The sequence below is a fragment of the Anopheles stephensi genome, chromosome 2 (assembly GCF_013141755.1).
Source record: "Anopheles stephensi strain Indian chromosome 2, UCI_ANSTEP_V1.0, whole genome shotgun sequence".
NCBI classification, from domain to species: domain Eukaryota; kingdom Metazoa; phylum Arthropoda; class Insecta; order Diptera; family Culicidae; genus Anopheles; species Anopheles stephensi.
In genome coordinates, this window is record NC_050202.1 from 45,717,498 (window position 1) to 45,739,261 (window position 21,764).

At 44.3% G+C, this 21,764-nt stretch overlaps 1 protein-coding gene across 8 annotated transcripts in view; it reads right to left on the reverse strand.

Moving 5' to 3' along the window:
• The window catches only part of LOC118506889 (neurexin-3), a 100,182-nt gene that overhangs the window by 50,785 nt on the left and 27,633 nt on the right, over positions 1–21,764 (reverse strand). For 4 of the 8 annotated variants that reach the window (XM_036044658.1, XM_036044660.1, XM_036044659.1 and 1 more), the window contains exons 6-7: positions 11,020–11,373; positions 865–1,000 (exon numbers count right to left, since the gene is read on the reverse strand). In XM_036044658.1, the coding sequence (XP_035900551.1) occupies positions 865–1,000; positions 11,020–11,373 (490 nt within the window). The remainder of the gene's footprint in view (positions 1–864; positions 1,001–11,019; positions 11,374–21,764) is intronic. The other 4 variants (XM_036044663.1, XM_036044664.1, XM_036044662.1 and 1 more) reach the window with 1 other exon arrangement.

Sequence of the window (21,764 nt, forward strand, 5' to 3'; positions counted from 1 at the left end):
TAGCGCTACGCAAGAACAGGGAAAACGGAGGAAAACAGGACGCGCGAGCAAATAATTGTTCGGTTTCAAATTTAGCCTCATCGTTTTACGGTTCGAAAAATTTGTTGCTCGAAAGTTTCGTTCCTGTTCCTTTTTGCTGCAGAATGGTCCCGATCGTCCGAGATGGTCGAGTGTCCGATAATCATAAATTGATTACATTCGTAAATATGCATAAATTCACCTCGATCGATCGATCCCATTCGGTCGGGATGGGTCGCGAAATTCGATTTGGGTCAAACGGGTCCCCGATTGTGGTGACATTTCTTGGCCGAAAGAATGTATGAATATGTCGCTTGGCCCACCGTTTATCGTTATTATTTTCTCGCCAAGCAGCAGCGACATTGGCCCTTCACAGCCAGAAGAGTGCGCTCTAGCGTACCATAAACCGGAAATCCCTTATCCGTTTAGCGATTGGATGGGAAATATGGTTACTTTATTGGACGGAACGCACGCTGTGGCGGGAAGTTCGATTTCTGCACCCGGTCGCGTTATCGACCCATCCACCCAGTAAGCTCACATATAAAACCCGATAAAATAAGGCACCACGCGCAAAGCAACTGCATTGGATTTTACACAGCAAACACTCGGTGTAGAACGCTGGCGACCGAGCACATGCAAGTCGGAGTCGTTTCTAGCTGGCTCGAACGGAATGGGAGTCCCTGCATAACGCCTTTATCATACGAACTAGACGAGTGCTGGCGCATCGTTCGGTGGATAATTTACGATTTCTTCCCACAGTTTCCTTGTGCGCTTAATCGTTTAAGGATTTAAGTTTATGTCAATTTTGGACCCGCTGTCGGGTTTTACAGTCACACCAGTACCTACCTCGTTCGCAGTACGTTCCCTCGTATTCCACGTTTCGACACTCGCAGATTGGACCCGAGTCGGTTGATATGCAGATGCCACCGTGCTGGCAAGGATCGTGACGCTCGCAGGCATCCGTAACGTTGGTGCGAAGTTGCTGCAAAAAAACCCACCATCAAATCAAACAAGAAAACACAAACACAGGCTTGTTAGTATGTTTCGCTTACGACGACGACGACATGCTTCTTGAGCTTTTTTCGTGCGTTTCGACAGCCCGGACTGTAAACTCGAAACCATCGTGGAACACACGGGAGAACATCGAGGAGGACAGATTCAATGATTTGCCACGATCGCAACAAAACTAGCGCGGTAACACGTGGGAATGATGTGAGTGTATGCACATTGACTACCAAGAATGACAAACAGTGGGATGAGATGGCATTTGCTAACGACATTTGTGAAAATGTACTTCCAAGTAAATCTCGTCGCCAACCCTGGAAGTTTTTTTTTTTGTAAACCATCAGCGGGAAGTAGGACCATGGTTTAGGGAAAATCTGGGAGTAGACACGAAACAGTTATGTTGTAGGAAATTCTGTTAAACAAACGACTTGTTGACACTATTGAACGGTGAAGAGGAAAGAGGAGCTGTTTTCTTAAAGTAAATAAATAAATTGTAATTTTAAAGACCAATTTGAACAATGTTACGATGGTTGTGCTTCGGCACTACTTCCAACTGCATTTATTATAATACATTTTTGTCCCGTTCATCCTTGTTTACGGGACGCAGTTTGTTGCAATTCCACCAGACACCCCGTAGTGTAAATGCAGTTGCTGGTGTCGTTCGTCTCCCGACGGCGAATAAAATGAAAAATAATGCTTCCTGCTTGCATCGCAGGAGATTTTCCGGCGAGAGAAGTGCTGTTGAACAATTTCAAGGCGTCACTAGCCGTAGCTGAGCGTTATTTACATTTTATTTATACTGCATTTAATGCTTCTCTTGAAAGTTTCACAAGAGAGGTTCACTTTCATTTTCATCCAGTTATCTAGCTTTGGATAACCTACATAAAATAGTTTAATCTAATACTATAACTATTTGTAGGGCAGAATTATATCACGAAGACTTTGCATTGAGTTTTGAACATCCCAATATCGTAAGAAATAAATAAATATTACGTATTCTGTAATCGTCAAATAAAAATAAAAAACTATCTAAATGTTGTAACTTCTATAATTGTTGCAGAAATCCAAATTATTGCCTTTGGAACTCCATAGTTCTCCACTTCCCGAAAAGTTCCTAAAAACAAAAAGGTTATTTTGAAAAAAGGAATGTATTGGAGTTGGCAGGTTATCCAGGTGATAAGGGGCGGGTTCGTTCCTTTTGTCAGGTTCGTTCTTTTCGTCAGGTTCGTTCCTTTTCCATATACCTGCCAGGTTAAAAATTTCGAAACTAGTTCCAATCGTTCTTTATGAGGAATGGAACGAACCTGATAGGTTCATTCCGAAACGCGCATCATTACTTTGGATCATGGTAAACGATAAAGCTAATTAAGGACAAGCTTACGTTGAACTGATTTTATTCGAGTGATTTATGTAGTGTAGTGATGGAGAGTCCATCAAATGCTCGCAAATTCGAAAGACGATTGGACAAGAGCTCAGTATAAGGATTTGACACTAAACGAACCCTTAAAATCTTTAGCAACACGGTAAACACAAGAAACTTAGCGTACAGCCGCCGTTCCGGCTTTTGAAATCAGAAATTCACAGTGGTTGGTGAATTAAACTGAAGTGAAAGACTTGTCACCTAACACAGATTGCCTAGGTCTCTCGTGCTTTCATTGGCTCTATATGCTACAACCTCGCCTGCTATTTTTAGATTTCTTGACTTAATTTTAAACCTGTAACGCCTATATAGAGAGAGATATATCCGGATAGGATTCGATATGTCTTTCTATCGTGTGTAGACCGGCGCTGCTATCGTACCTAGCATTGTGTTTTTATCACAATGGTGAATAATGCAAGATCTAAGACGCTGCCATTTTTTTACCAAGTCCTACATAAAATAGCTACAATCCATGCATCTTGTAAGAAGTTGTTGAAAACTCTCACTCGCAAAACATTTCCTTTGAATCGTTCCATTCTGTCTAAACTGCAAACGATACTCTTCCCAAGGACGCCCGTATAATGAGTTAATGCATCCAAAGGTTTTTGCATAAAATTGTAACAGTTTCACAGGTTTTTACGTTGTTTTCTTCGGTTGCGAGAAGCGATTCTGCGACAGCATCATAACGACCACTTGCTCCCCAGACGGTCGTACATTAATTACGCAAACTACTTTAGCCTCATTAAAACGATGGTCGAGGGTGGCAAACATAACGAACTGTACAAAACCATCTAGCCAGCTCGTGTCGGGGGTACAGGTAGGACATTAAGTTTTAACCTTTGTCTCCAAATCTCGGATGCATTCTACGATGTGTGCGTGTGTGCGTGTGTTTGTACGTGTTTGCGATATCAGATGTGGAGGAACCGACAGTACCGGTTCATCAGTACGGTGGTACATCGAGAGCGTCTCTTGTGTGTGTGTCTCACATGATGTGGCTTCGGATGGCTAGAGGCCACCCTTGAGTGTCATTTTTGCGCGTCTCTAGGGAAATGCGTCTCCTAACGAACGATCAACTCTTTCTTAGATGTATCCAAGGTTTTATGCGATGGTGAGTTGTAGCCGAGCATGGCCGATAAGACCTTGTAACTCTGTTTGAGAATATTGCAGATAAAATTTGAAAAATCCTACCGGAGTAACACTTCAACGTTCTTCTCCACAGTCACAATGGAAACTGCAGGTAGCATTTAATGTCAAATACATGTATCGAGATATGAAATAAATTTTTCATTTACCAATAAAAAGAGCTTAGAGAAGAATATAAATTTCAGTTGCCTCAATCAACTTCTATAAAACTCGCCGCCTGTGTGCGAGGTTATTGATTTTGGTTCTCCCATTTTATCGCCCAACCTTGCCTGGTTCCGATATGGATAGACGCGGGACGATCATCAATGTATGACTCAAGAGTGATGAATTTTTTGGTTTGTTTTGTGGGATAAACTGTGCAGTCTTTGACCGATCATTTGGGATAAGCACGGATCAAGGGGGTGTGTATGTGTGCAAATGTAGCACCAGACCTGACACAACCAGAAACGATGATGAAGGGCCAAATAATGCACGTGTGAGTGTGTGTGTGTGTGTGTTTCGCATATGCGATGGAACCCGGAGGCACGTTAGGAATCGTAATTGAGATTTGATTTATGATGATGTGCTAAGTTTTGGGGGTTTGGGGGTGTTGGGAATAGGGACGACCGGGGCTATAGTACGATGGACGAGAGAATGTGCCTGAATCCCGAATGTCACACTCTTGCTGTCGCCGTTGGTGCTGATCCTGTGTTGGGTGCTATCCCAACGACCGAAACAAAGGCACATAAATCGATTATGATTCCGGTGTGATACGGTAGAATTTTTCGAGGCCGTCCCAAACGCCACATTTGGGCGCACTCTGGAGCATACTATGCAGCATACAGAGCTCAGCTGGGTCCATGCTTTCGTGGATGTAATGTGATGTACACCGATGTGAGGAAGTTGCCAGCTTTGAAAGCTTTTAAAGTAGACATTTTAAAACTGTGTGGAACAAAAAGCTGTGTGGCACTTCCGGATTGGGATTTTACTTACCAAAATATAGTGCAAATATTACACAAACCAGACGCAACCAAACTATCGAAAGTGCATTCAAAAAAGCCATTCAAACATTCTGCTCTTTAATGTGTTTCCATTACAAACATATGCCTCGGATTTACTTTTTCTCATCAGCCCACCCCGATGAGCTACGCCGAGATGATCGTAAGATTCACCACAATCAGTCGTACCGATCCCGACAAACCAGCTTCCAGATACGACAAAAAACTCGGACCATACCGCTCTCTCTCTTTCTCTCTCTCTCCCTCTCTCTCTCGCTCGTGTGTCCCAAATCATTTCTTTACGCTAAACTTTCTAAAGGATTCGCCACACTCGGCCAGATGCCGTTTCCGAGATTCGCAACTAGGGCAGCCCGTGAGCACAAGTACAAAGGTTTACCAAAGAAAAACGAACGCGAGACGTAAACTTTTTTAATCTGTTCTTCACGTCGTGCTGTTTTTTGTGCTCTGGTCCGGTAAGCGCGACCCGTTTTTTTCTTAACTTTCCTATCTTTTCCGAGAAACCGTAGGAGCGATAACAGCAGCAACAAAAAAGGGTGACTGAAACTCATCGGTATAAAATCGAACGACTGAACGAGAGCGGCTAAGGTGATCGTAGTTGTTAGCGGGCTTTATGAAGAAAGTTTCTACAGCTTTACCGGATGTTCGTAGAGAGAATAGATGGTGGGTGTTTTGGGAAGCGTCCTGCAAGTACGTATTTAAAAAAACACAGTCCTTCACAAAACTGAAGAATCGATATGAAAAGGTGTTGATAGTGTACAAGGGAGGTAAAAACATTCACCACCGAACGAATCATCTAAACGGTTGTTGTTTTCGTCGTTCACCTGCTCAGTCTCGAGATCGAAACGGTAAGCAGCTTACAATTACAAGCGAGCGAGTTTGGGCTTACAGTCGTTCACTTTTATACTTGTGAGCGTAACTTTTACTTTAGCTTGAAAGTATGCCGGCTATCGTGTGCTGTGGAAACGTTTTCCGAGCAGCGACTATTGCTGTTATCGATTGTGAAGTTCCCGACAATCAACAATTTTCCAATCGCCTTTTTTCCTGCTTGCTTCGATTCGATCTAGCAGCTGAATTGAACAAGCAATTTTAATTGCTTCTTCCTTGCCGATTGACTTGTCGGGGTGCACTGTCAATCCAATCGGTAATAATCGGCCGTCCATTCGCGGGCGACAATTTTCAAGGTGCATCAGTATGCTCGTTCTCTGGGTCAGTTCGACAAAGAACTAAAAACAAGGACACAACAACACACGCTCACAAATTGTACTCCACTGGGAGGCAATGCCGATAGCAAATCTATTATTAAACAAGGGCTCTTCGGATGTCCCCAGTAATCGATCGCGCACTTCCGGAGAAACATTCCGGTTGCTTACGGCGGGCTGCAGGTGATGTTGAGGTGAATTGCCGAAGAGCTCCCAGGGACTAGCGCCAGTGGAGAAGCAGTTATGGTTTTTTATCATTATTTAGCAAGACAGAACTGCGCACCAGAGTGAAAGTAATTGAATTTCCAATTCAGTTTTGCTTCGAGCTTGTGGGGGTCGTCCTGGTCCGAGCTGCTGGGGCCCATTCATTTCATCGGCCGCCCAGAGCATAAGCGGACTAGCAGCAAAAGAAGCTAGCCTTTCTTTGTTATGAGCATCGTACTTTTTCGTTGCTATAGAGTTGTCCTCTACCCAAGAGCGGATCTGTACCTGTACCTTGTCGACCGGCCGCAAAACACGTTCGGAGTTTTCGTGCAGGAAAAGGTAGCTTATGGCAGTGGAAGAAGCGAGCCAAGACAATTTGGTTGTTTTGGAAAAGTGTCAAAGTGTACGATGGTGGTCACCACCGTGTCGAACGCTTAGTTTTTATGATGCCGTAGGTGCTCTGCCGGGGCTCAGCATACAGTCACCGTGACCGTCACTAGTTTTATTTTTGATGAACGTAGGAGCAATAAAGCGTTTGTTTTGTTTTTGTGAGCTTTTCTATGCATCAAGTCATTCCGCGTCCAGCATCATAAAGCCTCTGCCGCTGAAGCCCTCTGGAAGACGGTCACCTATAGTTACCGCGACCAGATGGCTACCACCAAAAACCAACTCTCGTTACCGGCCATTTGCTGCTGCTCGGGCTTCACTAGCAAATAGTCCATTTGAGGGGGCCTTCCATCCCGTGTGTAAGTGGCTGTATACACGTGTGCTTCAACGTCCATCGCAGCCGTGTGGGAGGAATAATTTCGGAATTGCAATTTCCCTAACAGCTTGTACTATTTTCATTCCGTCGCCTGTGGGTTATTTATAAATATGTTCGCCTGGTTTTTTTTCTCCTGCCTCGCTCCTCCTTCCAACTAATCTTTCTTACAGCAACCGAGAGTTGTGAACGAAACGATGGCGGTGGGTTCGAACATTTTAATTACCCACGGCACATCCATTCGACTTAACAAACCGAGCGTTCATTAGCTCCTACCGGATCTCCAATGAGGGAGTGGGAGCCTGTGCCCGGGCGCAAAACAATCTAGCCGTCCAATAAGCGACTGCTCCACCGAATCCAGCCAACCAGACGAGGAGGCGGAATGCAACATTTATTTCCATATAAAAGTCATACTTCGCCACATCGTTGGATATCGGTACGGACAGCGTAGGCCTACCAACCGACATGGTAGCCCACTGTACGAGCTTCGATGTTTATCTTTTAGGCACAGTTTGGACAACCATCGTCATTAAGCGGTAGCGGAGTAGCATCACCAACGCCTGATAGTGGATGTTTTCCGGTTACCAGGCCATGGGCCGAGTGAAAACAATACCCAAACACGCTGTGTGACTCCAGCGCAAGACATTACCCGTCAGCTTTACATATGCTTTGCATCCGGTGCCAGCGATGCACTGCTGTCCCGATTGCAAAAGTCACCAGCAGGAGCATTATTGGAATCACTGTCCGGAGGGCGAAGCGATGCGTTGACGTGCAGGGATACAATGCCGCATGGTTGGCGCAAGTTCCAAATTTCAATTTCAGTTGTGGTATTTTTACGACACTCCAGAGAAGTGAAAGGCAGCAGCAAATCGGGAAATGTTGCGTTGGGGGAGAGTAGGGACGGTTTTTTTGTTTTTGGTTTTGGGTTCGTCTCCAAGGCATCAAGATCTCGGAGGGTGACACCGTAGTGAGTAGAAACGATTGTAAGCTGCGTAAAGTTGTCCGCTGGTTCGTTTCACAAAATCTGCTGACGAATGAAGTTTTTACCCCTGCGAAACAACCGCACTCCCCAGAGGTTTTCGAACGAGAATTGAGGATGTGCTGTGGTGGAGTGCTAGAGTCGTACAGATACATGTGAAGTCGGCTCATTCGGATCCGTCGGATTCCACTTCGGCAAATGCAAAGAAGTGCTGCGGATGCGATTTCAGTAATTTCCGTACAAATTGGATATTGGTATTTGAGACGAGCAGAGACTACCATCCGTACCAAACACACAACAAGGAATGCCATTGAAGTGGTAAGTAAAGTGGGTGTGCTTGCATCAAACAGTAGCTTCACGCCATCGTGCAGAAACCCTATGCCTGGGACACGCACCGCTTGTTGAAATGTCTTTATTTCTCGGAACTATTGAAGTGGGTCGCAAACGTCAAACAAAAAAGGATTCTCGTTGCCGTCTCATTGAGTCCTGCCCTCCCGATGGTACTGTTTCAATCATCAAACTTATAACAATCAATTCACGATTGATTGTCTATGCACACACAACAATAACGCTATTTAGCGTCGCCGCTGCCTGACGAAGCCCATCCCATCCATCGCTCATCAATTTTTGCCTAACGATGTTTGACGTATTCAATTTTAGCCATCGGAATGCATTATTTTTACACACTATGCACGCAGCGGCATACAAAACGCAAGCGAACGCCGCTGCTGCCATTTTGTGCCTGCCGACTGCTCAGGAATTGCATTAGCTTTCAAAACTGGTTGCGGCTCTCGGTTCATCGACATCCGCCGGCGGTGGTTTCTCGGGCGGGAAAAACGGCATCTGGTGTGGTTTTCGATTTGCTGCTGCTTTTTGTGGTTTGCAAAAACCACCGCTGTCTTCCTTTCCCGCCTCCACTCCAGGCTTACCCCTCTTTCCGACGACTGGTACAAGCTGCACGCGTGCAGACCGGCAGCACACAGGCACTGACGAATGCAACTCTCCTGGCGTGTCAAGCGATGCAATTGGTAAGCGAACGTGAGGCTCTGTTGCGGCGCAATTGATGACTGCAGATAATTGATTTTTGTAAAACAAAGTACGCTTAATGGATTGCTCGAAGCGCTCTCGGCTGCATCTTGGGCGTGTGCCGAGCAATTCGATCCCATGTGAAACACAACCGCAGGCTTTTACCACACGAAACACCACATTTGTTGTGTCGGTGTCTTGCGTTGCGTTTGTAGGAAAGAAAGAAAACAACGGGCATTAAGAAGCGAATGGGACACGGTTCAAGCACTTTCTGCCTGAACGATTCATTAAAGTCTTGGAAATGAGGTTAGTCAATCATGAAGGGCGAAGCATTTTGTTAAATTGATTTTTTTCTCTCTTGGATGTTTTGTGTTGCTTGTACTTATTGAAGCAGATATTGAATATTTCCTTAAATAAAGGAAACAAAGGAAACGTCTAACTGAAATTGTGTTAAGTGCATACCGTTAAGCAATTAATTTAGTTACCTACTTGATAAAAAAAAAATGTAAAAAGACTAATTTATATGCAATCTGGCACTAGTCTGAGTTATGACAAGAGCTAACTAGCTCACATGTCCCCAGGGTTCACTTGTCTCAAATTACCGTGTAGAACCTGAAATTTGAAAATCACCTGCAATAACTAACCTGCAACACAAGGCAATTTAACATACTTCAGCTAACATGATATTTGTCGGTTCCTAAATCAGCACAAGTTTTGCTTGTGCTCTATCACCAACGCTTGTGTTCTATAATTAAAAGCTTTGTTTTAGAAATCATGTGCTCTCCAACTGCTTTCTCCCACAAAGCCAATGCTTCCTCTTTCTCTGCTAGTTAAACAAATATCACACCCCAAGATATTTTCATTCAAAGCTCCTAAATTTCTTACCCAGCAACGGTAGCAGTTCGTTGGAACTTTGGAAATGAAAGGAACGCCAATGTAAACACTTAAACCGCTTACAACACTCGTTCGGCACCGTTAGCTTCCGGGCCCCGGATGACGGTTAATGTTGCGAAATAGAGCCACCGCTGACTTGTCCCTGAGCCCGGATGATGGGGATCACGGTCAGGTCTTGTCTTGCTGCGGAGAAGCGTCCCTGTGGAAGGGTTTGTTTTTGCCCTGCATTATGCTGCCTTCAACCAACATCTGCTCAAGATTTTCCCGTTACGCTCGCCTGGCCGGACTCTCGCTGGCTGGCTAACAAGACTAATCGTTTCGAGGACTTGGTCTTCCTCGGGTTTTTTTTTTCTCTCGGACCGTGTATTCTGGTTGCGTTCTTGACCTTGGGAGCGAAATTGGACAACATTGCTGCCTTGCCCAGGCAGTGGCGTGGAAATGGTTTCATGTTCCTATTTCGCTCCAGGTACTTTTCTCGCTGGTGGTGTGCTTTTCATAAGGAGCGTTTTTAGCGTTGGTCTTCATTTTCAGATGGCCCTTTTTGCTCCACACCCTTACGACGAGGTCGTCCCGAAATGGGTACAGTTAAGCAATTATGTACCGAGGCGCTCTACTTCAGCTACAAACCGCTAGCTCGTGAGGCGGACATCTTTGAAGGTTGTGCTTGAAATTTGTTGCACGAATTGCATACCTTCTATTCATGGCATTCTTGCAAGGGCATTCAAGAATTTGGTCTGGTGCTTTGTTTGGTGGATACAAACAAACGCACCCATGCTCACAGCCGTGTTTCGTGTCCATGAGCAAGAAAGAGAGATTTAAATATCGGTCACGAGTTTCTTTGTACAACTTGTGGCGTTCGCTTTGTAAGAAGTAATGTACAAAAGTAGGATTAGCTCCATAATTGGTGTTAAAATATTTACATTTTTCTAACTAGCTGTATTTACAATATCATATGGCGTTCTAGCTGTACAGGATGTAGTGTTGAGAGCATAATTTTCACATTTGTTTGTTCACATTTTGCAGAGGAAATGTACCGTTTTCCAAAAATAGGCATGTATGGAAGAGACTAATAGAATCATACCGACATGAAATGAAAACGAACATCACGGAACAGCTAACAGATGTGCAGATGCGGTAGTTGAAGTCTATCTACAAAGGCAGTTTAAGATGGATTCCAGAAATCGACATCCTAGAACGGTGCAGATCTGGAACCAAAAACACAGACAGAAACAAAGAGAGAGAGAGAGAGCGAGCGAAAAAAATTCTGTTCAACAAATACAACACATCTGGACACAGCGAGCAAGCGATAGTGTGGCAGGTAGATAGAGCATCAACAAAGGGTAACTAGCGGGTGTATCCTACTGCTTAGTCACCTTGTCGGACGGCAGTGTGCGAAGGCAGTGATGCACGAGGTCGTAGTTCGGCGGATAGATACCGCCAAATTGTGCGTTCCGTTTCCACACCCGTACCGTTTGCTGGCGGCCGTAGCTGCGACGGTGACGGATGTATTGTGCTAAGCCAACGGCGTGAGTGGACGGATCGGCACTGCTGGCAAATGGCGGTTCCGGCGGCCGTTTGCGTGTGTGCCGTGACCGGTGGTGCATGGCGGTGGTGGTGTGGTGGTGGTGGTTGTGGTGGTGGTGGTGGTGGTGGTGGTGGTGCAACTGCATGCTTTTGGTATAGTGCAAAGTGCGTGGTGGATCCAGCCCGTTCCCCCCACGACCCACCTAACCCGGACATGTGTAGGAAGCATGTGCATGTGCAAGTGTGTGAGAGTCAGAAGAAAAAAGGGCAATGTGACCAAACGTATCGAATGGAAATAAAATGGAACAGAGGGTAAATGAAAAAAAAGAAACAAGAGGAGCAAGAGTGTCGAAAGGAGAGAAAGAGAGAGAAAAAAAAGATAAAAGAAAAGAAAACAAGTTAGTGCGGCACATTGCTAAATTACCATTCCGCTACGAATGTTTTACCGATGGCGGCTGTGGAAGAAACGGAAATGAACTTTTTGAAATGGATTCGCCTTGCTCTCCAGATCCTAAGGATGCGCTATACTTATGCTCGGTTTATTTCTGAAGGGCATAATGATGGAATGCTCGGGCATGCGTTTTATCATATCATTCATTTTAATGGTAGTTTTTTGTTTCCAGAATTTTCAGCGTGCGAGGAAACCGACTTGAGTTCATTTTTGTGGTTCCTACTAACAGTTTTACAAAAAAGGAGATAAATTCGACGCAAGTTATCACCAGACACGATTTTTTCACTTCAATATGTTTTTTGTAATTCTCTACAACTTACTAGCACATCAGTTTTAGGTAACTCTTCTCGTTTTTATTTTATTCTAAAATACAGGTGTTCGTATAGTTCGTATAGCTTTTATAGAAACTCCCGTGATGGAAAGGTGAATGCTAATCGTACTAACAATTACAAATTTGTAACTTACAAGAGATTATGTAAAAAGAGCAATATGGTGCTATTCTCGATATCTGTGATCTCCTTACAACTAGGATAGGATAGGCTCTTGTAGACGAGTTCCCTTCGGACGAGACCCCCTTGGGATGAAACCGCTTCAATAAGCCCTGTTCAGTGCGGCTATCGTAGCGAGAGCCCTTTGCAAGTTAAAATCCTTTCTGTGACACTCCTTCAGCAAGATCAATAGAGCAAGAAACTTCAGACATCCCACCCGACAATTATAATGATTAATAAAAATCAGTAGTTATGGATGTTTGAACGAGGATAATTGCGAAAAAGTTGAAACGTTCAAAAGATATCAGAAAGCTCACATAAGACAACCCGTATTTGGACCCGTGTGCTCGATGTCAAAAATATTGCCAAGCCTAGTAAATGTCTAATAATACAATACGAATATTAAATAAACAACTCTAACCAAACTCTGCAAACCCTTCAATAGAATCTGAAACTGAATGAATTTCAAATTAAAATTGCTTATCGTTTTATCGCTAGATTTAAATTGTTAATCAATTCATGTTTTATCCAAAACTTTGATCATTATCACCAATTTTATGCGAAAATTCTTGAACGTCCTATAGATGGAACAGGTCACATAAATCGTGTCAAATTGGTCTTCCCGTATGATCAGGCGAATTAGCTACGAGACGCGGATGACGTACCATTCTTTTGTTCCCAACGCTTCCTGTCAGTGCTCTATATGAATCGTAAAAGCGCTCGCTCGCTGTGTGGAGGCATCGTGGGAGGAACGGAGAACGCCAACAAAAGACCATAAAAGGCCTATCGCACGTCGGTTTCCATCGGATCGAAAGATGTCTCACGCGAAACCCGTGAACAGATAGACAGGATGTCAGCACAAACCGCCAGGGCACGCCATCATTTGCGTCGACGCGTTTTTGACGTCGGCTGCACTGAAGCAGAAGGCGCGGCCGGCAGCGCATTTGTGGTCCCCGGTCGTCAGCATCAACCGACGCTCCACAATGCACATCATCCAGGCCAGACGTTATCTGTAAAGACCATTGTTGTTATGCGGCAGTGGTGGGGCAGGGGGGAGAGGGATGGAGGTGGGGTGGTTCACGCGGAGATAAGACGCTCGCATGGTTGGATGGTTGTAGTCACCGCTGTACCACCAAATGGCGAAGGAGCGTATATAAAATGACATAATTTCATAATTTGCCACCAGTGTATGCCGCCCGGGACAATGGAGATCCTGGCTGGCTGGTCCGAAGATGACACGATGATCAGCAAGCAACAGTACGAGCCCCTGCACGGAGGGAACGCTCGGAGCGAGCGGACCGGAAGCGAAGAACAAATGAACACCGGCGTGGTGTGGGCGAATCCGGACCGGAAGTTGTGTCGCACCAAATGCGATACGGAAATGTGCGTTTCGAGGACAACACCGTCACCGAGGGTTGAGGTTGAGGGGCTGGTTGAGGTTCGGGATAATAAAAAGAACCGCACGGAAGCTCATTTTTATCGCTGTGAGTGATATATTCGCTTCTTTTTTCATGCCATCTTCTTTACCACCATTGGGCTTGTTATCATTAGGTCCGTTTGTGACTTCTTGGAATTCTGCACTCCGAGCGTGAGCGTGAGTGTGTGGTAAGAGTCCCGGGCAATCCACCGTTCCGTTCGTGACACTCAGAATGCTGTGCTTCTGCGTTGGACAAATGGATGGGCAGGATGGGTAAATATTCTCGCAACGACAATCGTGTGTCTTTCCTTCACTCTCTACCTCTGTCTCTTTCCACCGAACGTACTGGAAGTGTTTGGGTGCGCCCGACAGCTCCACCAGTTGGCAGATTGAGTTGTCGACAGCTTGCGCCCGGGGAAACGGGCGTCTGGTAGGGAGGGACAGGACAGCGAGCAGCACGCGATGGAAAACACGGCTTTTTGGAGAAAGTACATGGAATGAACTTTTAATGGAGTTTTGTGCTGCTAGTCGAGCGGTTGCGCGGATGCCGTGATGAGATTGCTAAAATTACCGACAAGCTCCAAGGAGAGATTGCCAGAAACGCATCATCACCTCATCATGGGTTGATAATTTAATGGTTTGAGTAGCATCCCAGCGCCAGTCGAGCACGATATGGGCGTAATGAGTTAAAGCATGGCCTCGGAAACCTCGACCGGGGCTATGATGCAAGTATCTCCGGGTTATCATTCGCGAATTAAACAATTACACCCCGCGCAACATACGACACGAGGCAATTCTTCCAGTTTCAAGGGGTGTTCTAGGTCATATATTTTCCCCAAGGAAACTCATAACCTAGCACGAAAAATAAACCTCATACCATCGAAAGGATAATCATTTTGGGGCCCCATTTTTGTATCGTTTTCCTAACGACATCCTAATGTGCGATCTTTCGACATGCGATACTTAGCCGGGCCGGAACATTCGGGAGAATCTTTCGGTTAGATCTCCAGTTCTCCACCACGACGCTGCACCTAAATCGGCAAAGTGTTCATCTTTGAGGGCTACCGGACCGAACCAATCGATAGACTTTGGCGTGCTGAATAGGCGGGATTCACAAAACCAGCAGCTAGTCTGACATCGATACACACTCCCCAAGCCCCAACTCCGAGTACCGGGAGCTTCATTTCGGTTTGCGCAACACGGAAAAGGGCTCGAAACTTTGTAAACGATGGTAAACCGGTACGAGGTCGGAGGGTACGAACCGCACGGAGCAAGCTGTAATTTGATCCAATTTCTCGATTTGCTTCCATTTCTCGAGTGGCACCGGAAGTGTCTGAGTAAACTACGTTACGATGGTGCCGCTTTGTATGCGCGGCCCAGGATCTCGGAATGGGTTTGTGTATGTGCAGTTGGGCTATTCTTCCACCGGATCCACAACAACAGTACGAGTGCGCACACAAAACAACTGCTTCCCTTGTTGTTACACAACGACATTTGCTCGGTGGTGCGAGCTTGCCTCGCACAGCTCCCGTACGAAATAATATGTTTTCTTTTCATCTTTTCCGCTCAGCCCGATTGGATGGGACCCCGCAAATGAATTACGGGGTGGTAAATGTTGGTGATGCCCTAGGGCGCTGTTCTTGAAGCGTGCTTTATTACGCTCTTACGTCTCGAAGCATCGATTACGGGGTGGAACCGTTTAGTGGAACAGAGGTCGGGCGAGCCGGGGAACTGAACGGGGGCTGAATGAACTGGAACTGGACTTCAAATACGCAATCAGCACGTTAATAGAAGCGTAAATTATCATCATCCCTATGAGCAAGGAACACACGCCACAACAATCGGGGTTGGGATCGGGGAGCACTATATAGCGAAGAGAACTGTGGTAGTCCACATAGTGCTTAAATCATCCGCTAGAAAGATTGGGCAGTTAGATGAGGTTTTGTTATGGTTTTATTTATTAAAGTAAGTCTCCTTTAATTTATTTATTGAACATAACGACCTTTATTACTCTTGCGCAACAACCACAATGTTTAAAGTAATATTTTAATGACGCCAATGGAACTGTTCTAGTCATACAGCGAGTAGAGTTTAAGCAGCGCTGATAATGGCGGTTCATTAGAGCTATACCGAGCTTTACTAGAGCTTACACTAAAATATTCATAGAAACGTAGTGACGCAGGAATATTAAAACTCAGTCTCGCTAACGAATCTGGAAATCGGTTTTATTTTTAATCAATTTTGCAATAAATACACATGTAGGTAGTAGATATCTGCACTCTAGTGAATGAATTCCTAGCAGTTAAAAACGTGTGTTTCAGGAAACATTGTGACTTGGTGTGTTTTTCAAGATTAGTTGAGTGAAGTTCTTTTGTATTGCGTCTTACTTCCTTCTATCTAGACTCTCTGGTCAAACAGAGCGACTTGACACAATGGTATTCTTGACTCTTAGGAACACATACCTGACATATCTTACATCCTTACACATAACACCTGATATTTGGCCAATTCAATATTTCATCAAGTGTGTTTTCTTCTGGGGCGACCGGTGGCAGAGGCGACAGCGGTGCAGGTCTTACCACGACAGGACCGGGATTTAAATCCCATCCAGACCGCCTGGCCCAGTGATTGATTGATTGGCCCCACTTCTTATCTTAGAGTTTTCAAACTAGAAAAGTAACAGAAGGATTGCCATAGATATTCAAGCTATATACTCTTAAGCAGAGTATGAAATAGGTCATACTGAGTTAAACACTTCTGTTTATCAACCAGGATTCAGGATCTACGTGATCAAACACCGCCTTAAAATTAGTGTAGTCCAACCACAATGTTGTGTTTTCTTGATTGGTTTTAATTGTTGCCACCAATTGAACAATTTACTATTTTTAGAATATTCTCGTAAAAGTTTAACACACTTCACCGAAGAAAGCTCATATCATAGCCTCTGAAGTGCATCACTCAATCGGAGATGAAAACACAAGCTTGTGCTCCTTTCCCTATGCTTCTAAAGCCCCGTAGCACAATTTGGTGAGAAAACATTTAAAAAAGAGGCACCAAACACACAAACAAACACATATGCCAACCATTTTTCCGCTCAGCACACCCATATTGCCATCACGGCCAACATCGCAGCAAACGGGAAATCCTTCACGGGATTCCGCGCGAGACTCCGGGAGCACCACGGCACGGTCCGAAGAGATGCGATAATTGATGGCTGCACCATAAATTAGTCGTGAGTTATTCATGAGTTCGTCCCGGGCAAAAACTAGCTGCGAATGGAAATTGACTTGTTCGTGTTTAAATGATGTCCGCCGGGTGGTGCCGACTGTGGGACTGTATATTTCACAGCCGGCACACAACGTGTTTGCCCACATCACCCACAGACAGTCAGTCTGGCTTCATGGCCCAACGCACAGATACATACACACACATGCACACACATGAACCCCGTTGTCCGGAGGGACGAAAGAATGCAATCTTCTTCACCGACGCCACTGTGCTGTGAAAAATATTCGCCACATGCATTCCTCGTGTTCGCTCAAGTGGGTCACACTCTCCTTACGCCAACGCCGGGTGGCCTCTACAAGGTCTCGAACTGTTCGATCTGAGAGAGGTGTAGAGCATCTGCTTAAATGTCCAGTTCGATCACGTCAATGCTCAAGTGCTTGCGTCGCACTGCCATCCTAAGCATCCTGGCACCGACAGAACCAGACCGTTGAAGGATTTCAGGTGCAGGTGGCGTCATAGAGCGTCGCTTTGGAAGATACTCCAAAAATTCAAACACTTCATTTTCGATCGCTCTCTTGCCACATCGACAACACACTTTAGCTGCTACTTCCACTCTTGCCTCTTCATGCGTCACACCCATGCGGCAACAACGTAGAACTGGTCGGGTAAAAGGAAGAAGAAAAGTATAAAAAGTGCACGTTTGGAAAAGCGCATTGGACATTGGTATGCCGGTTGATTTTTTTTGCGCTCTCTCTCTCTCTCTCTCTCTCTCTCCCTATCTCTAGCTCTCTCACATTCTATGCTAGTTGTTGTGAAGCATTCTCCACCGAGGGGCCGGTCCAGAAGCGCAATCTCCAAAATCCGGTACATTCGGAATCGGTAATGGCGATGCACTCTTCCGGGATGACGTGCAAAACCGCATAAAACTTTGGGAAAAACTTGCATACGTGCCACTGTCAGATGTGAATGCTGTGCGCTTGAGGTTTTGCTATCGTCCAGTGTGCAAATGCAGTGCGGCATTCGCAGCAGCGTGCAGCTCGTGTTTTATTTGTATTCGTTTTTCCCGAATCTTTTTTTTGGCTTAGTTTACATTCAGTACCTGTGCGCTAGAGAAAATATCCCGATCCATTTTTGACCCCCCCCCCCCCCTCTTCCCACGGTTTTTCCTGGAACGGAAAGCGATGAAACTTTTGTGTTGGAATGTGTGCAGTTTTTTCTTTTCGTTTTCAAATGTTCATTTATTTGGAATACGAGATTAAACTCGTTTCTGTGGCATTGTGGTTTCCAAAACCCAGCATATAGTGCACTTTAGTACAATATATTCAGCACATTTTGGGGATTTTGTAACCAAAGAAAATAGTGTGTGCCAATTCCATAGTAATATGATAATGTGTGTCTACGCGCTAGTTTTTCAATTTTAATAGAAAGCATACAATGAAACTTTTGTTTCCATATTTAGTTGAAGTTTCACTAGTTTAATCCTTCATTGAGCACATCATTACAGAGACAAACACATCGACACGACCTCACCAATGTTTATATTTGAAACTAGTACATTCGATTCTTTGATTGGGTGTATCCAATGTTTTATAATGTTCCATTTCATGTAAATTCAAAAACCATCAAAACGCTGCCTTCAATTAAAGAGTGAACTGAATACGTTAAAAACATTTGAAAAGGGTGAAAAATAATTGTGTAATAATCGAGCTAGCCCACATCCAAAATGTCCAAAATCATGTTTGAATGTTGATGCACCTATTCTCATTTTTAATTAGGGATTTTTTTGTCTCACGCATTTATGACTAACCCTAGAAAAAAGAATCAGAGTAATTTGATTGATGATATCCTCCAGATCTTCAACTAAAATCTCGCTAGATCTTCAACTAAGCTTTACATCCCAAAATACTCGAATAGATACCCAAAACATATGTTGCTTTGTTAGATTTTTGCACCAAAATTTAATTTATATTCTGTTGCGATATAATTACTCTCATTCTTTTGTTTGTTGCTACAAAAATTTACTAAATCTAGAAAAAATTGTGCAATGTTTACACATAAACAATAATAACGTAATAGCACCTAAATTCACAAACAAGATTTTGTTTTCCAAGTCCAAAATTTGAGTCACAATTTCCTCTTTTGATTGTCTAATTGGGGTATAAAACCCCAAAAAAAGTTTTCAGGCCATTCTCATGTAATTTAATTCACACGGCAGGACCGGGGATCCATTCTTATCTGAACCTTTCTCCCGTGGTGATGTGATTAAGTCTAGTAAGCCATTATATGGCCGGTAGGTCATTAAGTTCGGAGAATACTTTTAACCACTAATTAAAAGTTAAATCCATTTTAGTGTTCAATGTACCAGTTAATGTGCTTCGAGTTCCTTCTGTTGGGTTACATACATAACAAATAATGTGCTTGTCTAAAACGCTACCTTTGAATCGTTCATACTCAGGAAAAACGATAATATTTAACTTAAAAAAGTGTTTGGAATCGTATTTTATAATTGTAATATTTCAACTTATAGAATTTTAAGTTTCAACGCGTTAAAAAGGAATTCTATAACCTTGATTATTATGTTGAATGTTGAAAAAACAATCAAATATTGGCTAAAATAGTTGTTACTAGCGATCCGGTGACTGAAGCTGCAGCGGCACCATTCTTCACACGCTTTGAAGCCAGGTATCGTACCCCACCATGACCATTTCGCCGTATGCAAAACTGACTATCAATTAAACTAAGTCAAGAAAGATAGAAATTATAGATCAAAGCCTCTTGAGGATGGAGAGCCAAAAGAGCGGAAGATATCAATAAGATTATTGTTCCAGTTGTTCCAGTTAATCGAAAAATCCTGCCACAATTTCGTTATTTGGACGATAACAAAATAATATATTCACCAAATCTTTCATTATTTTGAAAATTCGAAATTTCCTTTAGCACATCATTCCATAACGAATTTTTATGGCGAAATATTTCTCTTTTAAGCGCCAAAAACGTCAAACAGTATGTCAACATCCATCTATTGGATTCCATCTCCAAGCTGGAAACTGTGTGATACATCATTATCAACGGTACGGAAACAACCACCGTTCGTTTCATCGTTCGGTGATGGATAAAATTTCTTCAATGAACCCAATATCCACATTTCACTAACAAAGAGCGAGAGCCTCTTTGGTAGCATTAAGAGTTCCCCCGCCTCCCATATTCCTTGCGGCTCTGAAAAGCCGACGGGACAGGTAAACGACGTTATAAAAGCTGGTTATGTCATAAGCTAGCATAAAATGTTAGGCAAGGCATGGAACGATGAGAAGCACCTACTATTTGGAAAGCGCTATTGAGCGTACGGGCACGGCATGTTTTGCACGGGATGTACACGAGAGCCAAGCAAAAGTGGCAGCTCCGTGTAAGATAAGAAGATCAACGAGCTACGCGAACGGTAAGGTTTCGGAGGTTTAGACTTTCATAGAATGCCTCTCAAAATTCTTCGAAACGATTCAAACTCATCTTATGTAAAGGCAGGTGATTGTTGACGGTGTCTCGTGTAGATGCTGCTGCATGTGCTTTACTGCACAGTCTTTTCCTCGCATCGATTCCTCGATATTGCTGGAAAATATTACAGACTTTACACAAAAGGTTTTGCAGTAAATCTGAACACTCCAAGAACTGTGTAATATCAAGACACAAAGTATCCTTGACCGATATGTTTCGTTTCGATTGCGATTAATTTTCGGCCGCACATTCCCATCCTCCTGTGCAACCTGTTCGGGTGTGCGGTACGGATGAAAAGTGAAGCCGATAAGAAGCAGCATAATTCTTGCGCACTGGAAGCGTCTGCATGAACCAATCTACTACTATCGGGTGGTAGGCCGTACGGAAGGCTCTGAAAACCGTGGTGAGAAAGAAAGATAACCGGCTTCACCTGACCATCCAGCAACCGGGTCGGGCACCTGACATGGTTGATGTAGCCGTGCCCTAAGCCTCCCTCTCCTTTACGCTTGGTATCGTACGCTTGGGCTGATGAATGAAGGCTTTATTTGTACCGCGTTGCCCCAAGGCAGGGACCATTTTCTGGCCACTACCTTGGTGGGATAGATCGCGCCGACGGGGAAAGCCGACAACGGTGGGGAAAGATTTATTGGTTATCGATTTTCCCTTCAACTTTCTCGTCCTGCTGCTGCTGCTGCCGGTGCTGCTCACCGACCATGAAATCTCTTTCCTTTTTTTGTTGGCCCTGTCCATGCTTTTGCACGTGAAACGATCGTTTCGGTTAGCACAAAAAATAATGCCGCTTTTCGAAAGTGTGCAACTTTGTGAAAATAACAGCAACAACAGCAACCGTATTGGGGAAAACGCGGAAAAGGAGAGAGAGAAAGAGAGGGAGAGAAGGAACATAAGAAACTTAAAGTTCTGATGCAGTGAACTGAAAGCACAATGTTTGATGACGAGCGAAGAAAGCAAAACAAAAACCCTTTCCAGAGGAGCATAACGGATATGTTGCCAACACGACGGTAACGAAAGCACATCGGAGCGTACCGAGATGAGTAGAAAAAAAGCAACCGCATGAGAAATGGGACTTCATCAGTGGTATTTTTCGGCTTTTCATCCTCCGCTCTCCTCCCCAACAGCAGCTCTCAACCTCTGACAGCTCTTTCCATCCACTGGGGAGGACGCTTCATCAGCGAACGAAGAAGGCAGTTCGATCTACCCCGCGGCGTACGCTCTAATCTCTTCTTCTACGGACCCTGCCCTCGGTGATTCGTTCGTTGATTTGGATACTGATGATGTAAGATCGATGATAGCATGCACTGAGGCGAAGGAGGAAAAATTGATTGCAGATATTATCAGGTGTTTGAGATGTGATGAAAGAAATCCACTTCAAATGGAACCGTTTCGCATGCTGCACGATTTATTGGGCATCGTTTACTGCTGGTGCTGTATGGCCGCTTTGGAACATCCATTCCCCCCCCGCCCCCCGCATCTGCTTTTTCTTCAAGTTTTTATTAACCTTAA